The sequence below is a fragment of the Penaeus vannamei genome, chromosome 31 (assembly GCF_042767895.1).
Source record: "Penaeus vannamei isolate JL-2024 chromosome 31, ASM4276789v1, whole genome shotgun sequence".
NCBI classification, from domain to species: Eukaryota; Metazoa; Arthropoda; class Malacostraca; order Decapoda; family Penaeidae; genus Penaeus; species Penaeus vannamei.
In genome coordinates this window covers 30,930,998-30,943,497 of record NC_091579.1, presented here as the reverse complement: position 1 = coordinate 30,943,497, position 12,500 = coordinate 30,930,998, and the positions used below count along the sequence as shown (strand labels likewise).

At 43.0% G+C, this 12,500-nt stretch overlaps 1 protein-coding gene across 1 annotated transcript in view; it reads right to left on the bottom strand.

The window, feature by feature from the left end:
* LOC113830066 (villin-1-like) overlaps nt 1–12,500 on the bottom strand; it is a gene marked incomplete in the record, with an annotated part of 96,283 nt that overhangs the window by 19,666 nt on the left and 64,117 nt on the right. Inside the window, 3 exon segments of the mRNA XM_070144075.1 lie at nt 6,195–6,301; nt 8,398–8,532; nt 12,233–12,392. Of these exon segments, the coding sequence (XP_070000176.1) occupies nt 6,195–6,301; nt 8,398–8,532; nt 12,233–12,392 (402 nt within the window).

The window sequence follows — 12,500 nt, the reverse complement described above, 5'->3', positions numbered from 1 at the left end:
AAGAGCCAGATTGAAATGGGAATAAAGAAAATTAAGATAAAGAGACAGAGACTCCAATCTTATCTACGATCGGAGGAAACGGAAACCAAGAGCCAGATTGAAATTGGAATAAAGAAAATTAAGATAAAGAGACAGACACTCCAATCTTATCTACGATCGGAGGAAACGGAAATCAAGAGCCAGATTGAAATTGGAATAAAGAAAATTAAGATAAAGAGACAGAGACTCCAATATCTACGATCGGAGGAAACGAAATCAAGAGCCAGATTGAAATTGGAATAAAGAAAATTAAGATAAAGAGACAGACACTCCAATCTTATCTACGATCGGAGGAAACGAAAATCAAGAGCCAGATTGAAATTAGAATAAAGAAAATTAAGATAAAGAGACAGACACTCCAATCTTATCTACGATCGGAGGAACCGGAAATCAAGAGCCAGATTGAAATTAGAATAAAGAAAATTAAGATAAAGAGACAGACACTTCAATCTTATCTACGATCGGAGGAAACGGAAATCAAGAGCCAGATTGAAATTGGAATAAAGAAAATTAAGATAAAGAGACAGACACTCCAATCTTATCTACGATCGGAGGAAACGAAAACCAAGAGCCAGATTGAAATTAGAATAAAGAAAATTAAGATAAAGAGACAGACACTCCAATCTTATCTACGATCGGAGGAAACGAAAATCAAGAGCCAGATTGAAATTGAAATAAAGAAGATTAAGATAAAGAATATGGCGTAGTAGATGGTAGGAAAATGACCCTTGTTGATGGTAAGGAAGCGAAAATGGACGAGGAGGAGAACAAACAGACTATAGTGATTGAAATTAAAATGTATATGAAGAAAATGGAATAGTAGATGGTAGGAAAATAAGCCTTGTTGATGGTAAGGAAGCGAAAATGGACGAAGAGGAGAACAAACAGACTATAGTGACTGAAATTAAAATGTATATAAAGAAAATGGAATAGTAGATGGTAGGGAAATAAGCCTCGTGATGGTAAGGAAGCGAAAATGGACGAAGAGGAGAACAAACAGACTATAATGATTGAAATTAAAATGTATATAAAGAAAATGGCTTAGTAGATGGTAGGGAAATAAGCCTCGTGATGGTAAGGAAGCGAAAATGGACGAAGAGGAGAACAAACAGACTAATGATTGTTTTTCATCAGTAAGGGGGCCTATCTACTCTCTATCCCCTTCCCTTGTGGTCAATCGAGCGCGCTGGGGGGTTAGGGGGGAAGGGCCGGGGGGGGGGGGGGGGCGAAGACAGGTCAGAGGTCAGCGGGTCGAAGAAAGAAGCAGGTCTGACTGGTCCCGTTGCCACCGAATCACCCGAGGATATACTTCTTAAATGATGAATTATTTCTTCAACTCTCACCTTTCTTCCCAATAAGATTCCTCTCAGATATATTTTCTTCCCAAGAGACATCCTAAAAAGAGCAGATTTCCTTCGATAAAGAGAGTAAGTGCAAGAGCGATAAACACTAGCTGGTATCTGCGTGCGTGCCCTCGTGTGGATAAGCAGAAGTAACGGTTTCTCTCGCGGTCCAACCCACGCCAACCCGAGGTGACCGAGGTTGACCCGAACCAGCGAGTCATCAGTCCTGGAGGCGTGGAAACGAGTCCAGTCTTACCGAGTGTTGGACTGAAGGTTTGGTGATTAAAAAGGGAACGTATAGGGGGCGGGATTACGGTGATTCCAGGTCGGTTTCTCCACACTTTCTAAAGGTGCTTTCTCGTCGGGTTGGGTTCCTAAGTGATGAATTATTCGTAACTTTTATTTCCGATTAAGGGAGAAAAAAAATCGAAGGTATTTACACGCCAGGGATGACATATCGCCAACATCTCCACGACAATAATCATTTAGCATCATTTTCTTGTGCTGAACGTGCCTCCTCCTCCCCCTCTCCCTCGTGCGAGCTTTCAACCAAGTATAAATCTGACCGAAGAAAAACAAGTTTGTTTTCTGTGAAATGAGATCACGACAATTATTTTCTTCCCGGGCTAGGCTGCTGTTCGCCTCGGTCACAACACGATGAAATTGTTGTGTCTGAGTGCCGCCCGAGTGCCGCATGCCGAGCGTGCCAGGGGCCGACACGCCAGCGCTTGGACCTCGCTTGGGGACCCCGCGACCCCCTCCGCGCTATCTCCAATGACCCCCTCCGCTCCTTGGGGGAAAGGGGTGGGGGGGGAGAGGGGGCTTCTCGAGTCTCTGGCGGCCTTTCATTTCCCTTACTACCTGTGATGTGTAAAGAAGAGGAAGGGAGGAAGAGGCAAATAGATTTTATTTGTCTTTTATACTTTTCAGGGAGATAAAGAACGATAGCCTTAGAGAATGAGAGTGAGAGAGAAAGAAAGAGAGAGAGAGAGAGAGAGAGAGAGAGAAAGAGAGAGAGAGAGAGAGAGAGAGAGAGAGAGAGAGAGAGAGAGAGAGAGAGAGAGAGACAGACAGAGAGAGAGACAGAGAGAGAGAGAGAGAGAGAGAGAGAGAGAGAGAAGAGAGAGAGAGAGAGAGAGAGAGAGAGAGAGAGAGAGAGAGAAAAGATAGATAGATAGATAGAGAGAGACATATAGACAGAGAGACAGACAAAGAGAGAGAGAGAGAGAGAGAGAGAGAGAGAGAGAGAGAGAGAGAGAGAGAGAGTCAGACAGAGAGAGAGAGAGAGAGCAAGAGAAAGAGAGGGACGCAGCCATACAGACGGAGAGAAGAAGCACAGCAGAAGTGCACCCATCATAACCTCCCTTCGAGCCATTCCAAATTCGTCACCTCTTCTCCCTCTCCCCCCCTTTTTTTTCCCCTCAAAGGACCTTGGCATGCTCTCAGGGCCCACTTCCCCTCGCCCTAATGCGTCCTCCACCAGGGGTCCTTTCCCCTCTTGGTCGACTGTCACGCTAAAGAAGATGGCCACGGCTCACGCTTGGTGGGTAGAAGTCACGCTTGTGTCACGAGGGGGTTGACAAGGAGGAAAAGCTTTAGTGTCAGAACCTACGTCTTATTTTTATTAAGATTCTGGCTTATGGCGCTCGCTCTGTCTTTCGTGTCATTTTTTTTTTTTGGTTCGAATACGATCTTTTAATCTTAAAGGAATGGTAGAGATAATAAAAACAAAAACAAAAGGGAATACAGGATACATATGGAGTCTGTGTGTCATACTAAATTTTCTTTAAATGTCACTCAGCTGTTTCTGTTAAAAGCTAGCCTGTCTTGTGTCCGTGAAAACAAAATAACAGCTATTCACGTAACGCAAAACAATAATAATTCCCTTGATAGAAACTTTTGAGAACATGCAATGTCATAGCAATTATTTAAGTGCAAGACAATGGTAATTAATTCAGTACATAACAATAGCAATTCGTTAATTAATTTTTATCTTGTATCCTGTTTGGTGATTTGTCTCAGGTCTTCTTCCTTTCCTCTCTAGTATTCTCTCTCTCTCTCTCTCTCTCTCTCTCTCTTTCACTTCTCTCCCTCGCTCTCTCTCTGTCTTTCACTTCTCTCTCTCTCTCTTTCACTTCTCTCCCTCGCTCTCTCTCTCTGTCTTTCACTTCTCTCTCTCTCTTTCACTTCTCTCTCTCTCTCTCTCTCTCTCTCTCTCTCTCTCTCTCTCTCTCTCTCTCTCTCTCTCGCTCTCTCTCTCTGTCTTTCACTTCTCTCTCTCTCTCTCTCTCTCTCTCTCTCTCTCTCTCTCTCTCTCTCTCTCTCTCTCTCTCTCTCTCTCTCTCTCTCTCTCCGTTTGTGAAGGCCCCTGTGTAACAATGAACACACATTAATAAACTTCAAAAATATTTCCACCAAAGATCTTCCTTATCAAATCAAATATCATGCTTGAGCTATTTTATGACATCTCTTTACATCCTCTTCGGAAATGTTCAGACTGAAGCTGAAATTGGCTACAAATGCTTTCGATGTTGAACCACGTGACCCGACCACCCCTTGCAGCTGAAATTCTTACGTCGCTTCGTTGTGTTATGTCTGCCACTTCGCTATAGTCGCGTTGCTTTTCAAAATATCTTTCAAAACATCTTGTCGGATCCTTAGCTGGTTTGTATCACGCCAGGACGTTAAGCTGCCGAGGAACAACATGTCACTGTAATCGTCCCAAGTGTTGAGAGAGAGGGAAGCAGAGAGTGGGAAAATGTTTTTACTGTATTGGTGTCATAACGGTAGTATTGGCGTATCTGAGGGAGTGAACAAGTAAATGTTTTTCTTATGTTTATCTGTTTATTTATTTATTTATTGGTATTATTATTATTATTGTTATTATTATTATGTTCATTAATATTATTATTATTATCATTATTATTATTATTATTGTTATTAGTATTATGGTTATCAATATTATTATTATTATTATTATTATTATTATTATTATTATTATCCTTATTATTATCATTATTATTATTATTGTTATTAGTATTATTATTATCAATATTATTATTATCATTGTTATTATCATTATCATTATTATTATTGTTATTATTATTATTATCATTATTATTATCATTATTATTATTATTATTATTATCATCATTATCATTATTATTATTATTATTACCATTACCATTACCATTACCATTATCATTACCATTACCATTATTATCATTATTATTGCTTTTTTATTCATTTTTTTTTTTTATCTTTCTTAAGACGAAAGGTAAAGTAAGATTCTCGACCGCGACTTTAATGATGATGATTCTTAAGGATTGATGGTCATATCATCGGAGGCTGTGATGTAGAAGCACGAACCAGATTTATTTTCTGAAGAAGGCGTGTGAGGTGAGGAACGTCTTCAGGCTTAAATATTTTTTTTTCTTTTTTTAAAATATTAAGATGAGGGAACAGAAATGGAGAGAATATCAGTCACACACGCGAAAATACGTGGATGTAAACTCCCTCCCTCATTCCCTCCTCCAGCCCGGCCCTCCCTCCCTCCCTCCCTCCCTCCCTCCCTCCTCCAGCCCGGCCCTCCACCCCTCTCTCCCTCCCTCCCTCCCTCCCTCCTCCACCCATCCACCCCTCCCTCCTCCACCCATCCACCCCTCCCTCCTCCACCCCTCCCTCCCCCTCCCTCCACCCATCCACCCCATCCCTCCCTCACTCCATCCACCCACCCACCCCATCCCTCCGTCCCTCCCTCCCTCCTCCAGCCCGGCCCTCCACCCCTCTCTCTCCCTCCCTCCCTCCCTCCAGCCCGGCCCTCCACCCCTCTCTCCCTCCCTCCCTCCCTCCCTCCTCCACCCATCCACCCCTCCCTCCTCCACCCATCCACCCCCTCCCTCCTCCACCCATCCACCCCTCCCTCCTCCACCCCTCCCTCCCTCCCTCCACCCATCCACCCCTCCCTCCTCCACCATCCACCCCTCCCTCCCTCCCTCCCTCCCTCCTCCACCCCTTCCCTCCCTCCTCCACCCATCCACCCCTCCCTTATCACTCACACACGCGAAAATACGTAGATGTAACCTCCCTCCCTCCTCCAGCCCGGCCCTCCCTCCCTCCCTCTTCCCTCCTCCACCCCTCCCTCCCTCCCTCCCTCCCTCCACCCTTCCCTCCCTCCCTCCACCCATCCACCACTCCCTCCCTCCCTCCCTCCCTCCCTCCTCCACCCCCTTCCCTCCCTCCTCCACCCTTCCACCCCTCCCTCCTTCACCCATCCACCCCTCCCTCCCTCCCTCCCTCCTCCACCCCTTCCTTCCCTCCTCCACCCATCCACCCCTCCCTTATCACTCACACACGCGAAAATACGTAGATGTAACCTCCCTCCCTCCTCCAGCCCGGCCCTCCCTCCCTCCCTCCTTCCCTCCTCCACCTCCCTCCCTCCCTCCTCCACCCCTCCCTCCCTCCCTCCCTCCACCCTTCCCTCCCTCCCTCCACCCATCCACCACTCCCTCCCTCCTCCCTCATCCACCCCTTCCCTCCTCCACCCCTCCCTCCCTCCCTCCCTCCTCCACCCATCCACCCCTCCCTCCCTCCTCCACCCATCCACCCCTCCCTCCCTCCTCCACCCATCCACCCCTCCCTCCCTCCTCCACCCATCCACCCCTCCCTCCTCCACCCCTCCCTCCCTCCTCCACCCATCCACCTCTCCCTCCTCCACCCAAACAATCATTCGCCAGTTCCCTAAACAAAGAAACAACATCCATAAACAATTATTCTCGGCAATGAAACAAAAGACAATCATTCGCCGCTGACCTTGTTGGAGTTGTGGCCGATCCAGAGGAAGACGCAGTCCCACGCGTCCAGGAGCATGACGTCATCGTCCACGAGGTCGACCTGGGAAAAGTTGACCACTTCTTCGGCTGCAAAATAAATCGGATTTCTCTTAAAAAAGCGGTGGATCGGAAGTGAATTTCTCTTTCCTATCGGGTATGGAAAGCGGAGGTTTACGTAAAAACGGGGCATAGAAAACGGGGATTTACGTAAGGATGGGGCATAGAAAGCGGAGATTTACGTAAAAATGGGGCATAGAAAACGGGGATTTACGTAAAAATGGGGCATAGAAAACGGGGATTTACGTAAAAATGGGGCATAGAAAACGGAGATTTACGTAAAAATGGGGCATAGAAAACGGAGATCTACGTAAAAATGGGGCATAGAAAACGGAGATTTACGTAAAAATGGGGCATAGAAAACGGAGATTTATGTAAAAATGGGGCATAGAAAACGGAGATTTACGTAAAAATGGGGCATAGAAAACGGAGATTTACGTAAAAATGGGGCATAGAAAACGGAAATTTATGTAAAAATGGGGCATAGAAAACGGGGATTTACGTAAAAATGGGGCATAGAAAACGGAGATTTACGTAAAAATGGGGCATAGAAAACGGGGATTTACGTAAAAATGGGGCATAGAAAATGGAGATTTATGTAAAAATGGGGCATAGAAAACGGAGATTTATGTAAAAATGGGGCATAGAAAACGGAGATTTACGTAAAAATGGGGCATAGAAAACGGAGATTTACGTAAAAATGGGGCATAGAAAACGGAGATTTATGTAAAAATGGGGCATAGAAAACGGGGATTTACGTAAAAATGGGGCATAGAAAACGGAGATTTACGTAAAATGGGGCATAGAAAACGGAGATTTACGTAAAAATGGGGCATAGAAAACGGAGATTTACGTAAAAATGGGGCATAGAAAACGGAGATTTACGTAAAAATGGGGCATAGAAAACGGAGATTTACGTAAAAATGGGGCATAGAAAACGGAGATTTACGTAAAAATGGGGCATAGAAAGCGGTGATTTATGTAAAAATGGGGCATAGAAAGCGGTGATTTATGTAAAAATGGGGCATAGAAAACGGAGATCTACGTAAAAATGGGGCATGGATAACGGAGGTTTACGTAAAAATGGGGCATAGAAAACGGAGATTTACGAAAAAATGGGGCATAGAAAGCGGTGATTTATGTAAAAATGGGGCATAGAAAGCGGTGATTTATGTAAAAATGGGGCATAGAAAACGGAGATTTACGTAAAAATGGGGCATAGAAAACGGAGATTTACGTAAAAATGGGGCATGGATAACGGAGGTTTACGTAAAAATGGGGCATAGAAAACGGAGATTTACGAAAAAATGGGGCATAGAAAACGAGTTTTTCTTCAAAACGGAAAATAGACAACGATTTTCTCATCAAAACGGTGAATAGAAGACGAATTTCTTCTAAAATAGAGCATAGAAAACGGATTTCTCAATACAAAATAGGGCATAGAAAACGGGTTTCTGTTAAAGAAAACGACGCATAGAAAACGGATTTCTTTTGCTTCGTTATGTGTCCTAAATTGTTGGTAATCATACCGTATATTTTTGAATGGTAATGGAAGTATTAAGTATAAGGGGGAATATATAAACCCACGAAAGAACATACACGCGAATGTTCACACAAACACACACATACACACACAAACACACACACACACACACACACACACACTCACACTCACACACACACACACACACACGAGCACACAAACATATTCATTAAATTACACACACAGACAGACACATTAATAAACAACAAACACACACACAAACACCTAAACAAACATACACACACAAACAAGCACATTAATAAACACAAACACACAGTAAACAAACACACACGCACAAACGCATTGACAAACACACACAAATAAACACACAAGCAAACACATTATTAAACACAAACACACACATACAAACACATTAGCAAACAAACAGACACACACCAACAAACACACACACACACACACCAACAAACACACAGAGAAACAAACACATTACCAAACACACACAGAAACGAACACATTAACAAACACACAAGTAAACAAACACATTACCAAGCACACACACAAACAAACACACAAGTAAACAAACAAACACACAAACAAACGCACCAACAAACACAAGACTCACCCTTGAAGACTCCCGTGGCGTTGCTGCACTGGAAGAGGCGCGGCGAGTGGGCCGGGTGCTCCTCCTTCAGCTTGGGGGTCGTGGCGTAGGCCTCCTTGCCCCCGAGGGCGCGCCAGAACTCCTCCTTCTCGTGGCCTTCGGGAGGGAAAAAGGAGAGAAAAAAAAAAAAACGTTTTTTTTTCTAGGGATATTTTGGGGTTTTCTTTCTTTGTTTCTTTCTCTGTCTGTCTCTTGTCTTAGTTTTTTTTCTTTTTTTTTTAGGGATATTTTGGGGGGTTTTCTTTCTTTCTTTTTTTTCTCTGTCTGTCTGTCTCTTGTCTTTCTCTCTGTCTCTGTCTCTGTCTCTCTTTTTTTTAAATGTTTTTTTTTCTTTATCTCTCTGTCTGTCTCTTTCTCTCTGTGTCTCTTTATCTCTCTCTCTCTCTCTCTCTCTCTCTCTCTCTCTCTCTCTCTCTCTTTTCATGTTTTTTTTTTATCTCTCTGTCTGTGTCTGTCTTTCTCTCTTTCCTCTCTCTCTCTCTCTTTTTTTAATGTTTTTTCTTAATCTCTCTGTCTGTCTCTGTCTTTCTCTCTCTCTGTCTGTCTCTGTCTCTGTCTATCTGTCTCTCTCTCTCTCTGTCTCTCTCTCTCTCTCTCTCTCTCTCTCTCTCTCTCTCTCTCTCTCTCTCTCCCTTCTCTCTCTCTCTCTCTCTCTCTCTCTCTCTCGCTTTCTCTCTCTCTCTCCCTCTCTCTCTCTCTCTCTCTCTCTCTCTCTCTATATATATATATATATATATATATATATATATATATATATATATATATATATATATATATATATAATATTAATTATTACTTTACTTTATTTTCTACTTTTTATTTCTTTTTGTTTTTTTTGAGTAGAGAGGTGCTTGTTTATTCATTCATTCATTTACGCAAGGACTTATTCATTCACCCATTCATCACTGTATTTATTCATTTATTAATCTATTCCTGCTATTCCTATTATTCATTTATTCATTTATTCATTATTCAGATTATCTCTGGCGGCTTTCGGTCCATCAACTAACTCTTTTTTTAAGGTTTCATCTTGCTTAAACTTCCTGTGGTTTATCTGCGTGTATCTCTTCCCTCTTTTTACTGCATTTCCTTTTATTCTCTTTCTGCATTTCTTCTCTTCCCTCTTTTTACTGCATTTCCTTTTCTCTCTTTCTGCTTCTTCTCTTCTCTCTGCATTTCCTCTTTTCTCTTTCTGCATTTCTTCTGTTTTCTGGCTTCTTCTTCTCTTCTCTCTGCATTTCCTCTTTTCTCTTACTGTATTTCTTCTGTTTTCTACTTCTTCTCTTCTCTTTGGTATTTCCTTTTCTCTTTCTAATTCTTCTCTTCACTTTGATTTATCTTCGTGTATCTCTTCGCCCTTTTACTGTATTTCTTTTTCTCTCTTTCTGCTCTCCTTCTGTTTTCTGTTTCTTCTCTTCTCTCTCTTTATTGTATTTTCCCTTTTTCTTTCTTTTTTTTGGATTCCATCTCCTCTTCGCTTCATCTCTTCTTACTTTTTATTGTATTTCCCCTTTTTCATTTTTTGGATTACTTCTCTTCTCCCCTTTTTACCGTATTTCGCTTTTGCCTTGTTTAATTCCCTCTCTCTCTGCCGCTTCTTCTCTTCTTCCTTTTTTATCATCTTCCTCCTTTTCCCTTTTTTGGAATCCTTCTGTTCTCCCTTATTAACGTATTCCTCCTTTTCCCTTTTTGGTTTTCTTCTCTCCTCCGCCACTTCTCTTCCTCCCTTATTATTGTATTCCCCCATTTCCCCTTTCTTGATCCCTTCTCTCTCCTCTACGTGTCTCTATTCCCCCATTCTTTCCCCTTCAGAGCTCTTCGTCTCGGACTCTACGACCCTCTTACCCTTTCCTTATCGATTCTTACTCGCTTCCTCTCTCTCTCCTCCTCCTCCTTCTTCTTCTTCATCTTCGTCTCCACATATCTACTCAGAGTTTCCCCTTTTTCTTCTCTCTTATTCTATTCCTTGTCTCCCTTCTCCTCCTCCTTCTTCTTCTTCTTGTTTCCACTTATCTCCTCAGAGTTTCCTTCTTAGTTCCCCTTTTCTCTTCTTCCTCTTCCTCTTCTTCTTTTCCTTGTCTTCACTTATCTTCTCTCTCTTCTTCTTCTTCTTGTTGTTTCTACTTATCCCCTCAGAGTTTCCTTCTTTCTCTCTTCTTCTTCTTCTTCTCCTTGTCTCCCTCAGAGTTTCCCCTCCTCCTACTTCTTCTCTTTCTTCTTTTTCTTCTTTTCCTTGCCTCCACTTATCTCCTCAGAGTTTCCTTCTTTCTCTCTTCTTCTTCTTCTCCTTGTCTCCCTCAGAGTTTCCCCTTTCTCTTCTTCCTCTTCTTTTTCTTCTTTTCCTTGTCTCCATGTATCTCCTCAGAGTTTCCCTTCTCTCTTTTTCTTTTTTTTTTCTTCTCCTTGTCTCCCTCAGAGTTTCCCCTTTCTCTTCTTCCTCTTCTTCTTCTCTTTCTTCCTTTTCTTCTTTTCCTTGTCTCCACTTATCCCCTCAGAATTTCCCATCTCTTTTCTTCTTCTTCTTCTCCTTGTCTCCCTCAGACTTTCCCCTTTCTCTATTCTTCTTCTTCCTCTTATCTCCACTTATCCCTTCAGAGATTCCCCTCTCTCTTCTTTTACTTCCTCTTCTTCTCCTCTTTTTTTTTCTTCTTCTTCCTGTCCCCACTCATCGCCTCAGAATTTTCCCTGCTCTCTTCTTCCTCTTCTTCTCCTTGTCTCCCTCAGAGTTTCCCTTCCTCCTCCTCCTCCTTCTTCTTCTTTTTCTTATTTTCCTTGTCTCCACTTACTCCTCAGAATTTCCCTTCTCTCTCTTCTTCTGCTCCTTGTCTCCCTTCTCTCTTTTTCTTTTATTTTTTCTTCTTCTTCTTCCCCTTGTCTCCCTCAGAGTTTCCCCTCCTCCTCCTCCTCCTCCTCCTCCTTCTTCTTTTTCTTATTTTCCTTGTCTCCACTTACTCCTCAGAATTTCCCTTCTCTCTCTCTTTTTCTTTTTTTCTTCTTCTTCTTCCTGTCCCCACTTATCGCCTCATAATTTTCCCCTCGAGCCCATCTCACGGTCCCCTTACTCCACTCCCCTCATACGAAAGTGAAAAAAGGGGAAAGTATAAGGTTCTCTTTCTTCTTTCATCTTTATTCTTCAATTATTTCTTCGTATGAGTAGGAAACAATGAGGTTTTTTTTCCCCTTTTTCCCCTCATTTTATATCGACTAAAGTATCCCCTTCCTAATACAGAAAAGGAAAGTTAAATATGAGGTTCTCTTGATCACTCCCAAAGGATCCTCTTCCCCTCATACATAACCGAAGTATGAAGCTTTCTTTGTCCTTCCTAATTCATCTTCTCACACAACAAAACAAAATATGAGGCTCTTCTTTATCCCCCCCCCCGCGCCCCCAAATTATTCCCTCATACAATAAAAACGAAAACGAAATATGAGGTTCTTATCCCCCCCCCCCCTTAAATAAATCCCCCCCCACACACACATCATAAAATAAAAAACAACTAAAAAAGGCTTTCCTTATACTTCCAAAAATCCCCCACATACCCCCCCCCCCCAAAAAAAAAAAAATCCCCCGCCACATCATCAAAAAGATAAAATAAAAAAGGCTCCCCATGTACTTAAAAAAAAAATTACTCCCTACTTTCCCCACTCCCCCTAAAAAGCACCCCACTATACCCCTCCAAACACACACACACACACACACACACACACACACACACAAAACACATACCAAAAAAAAAAAAAAAAAAAAAAAAAAAAAACGTGATTCTCCCCCCCATCCACCCCCATCCTCCCTCACCTTCAGACACGATGAAGGTGTCTCCCCTGCTGGAGGCGTACGTCTTGGCCATCTCCCTCTCGTCGCCGGTGGAGCCCTTCCCGCACCACACGTAAGTCGTCTGGGGAGTCGCCACCACGAAACAGTCGTTGGAGTTGAGGCAGCCCGCGCGGAGGTCGACCTGGAGGGAGAAATGAGGGAAAAATGAGGGAGAGGGAGGGAGAAATGAGGGAGAGGGAGGGAGAGAGAGGGAGAAATGAGGGAGAGGGAAGGAGAAGTGGGGGGGAGG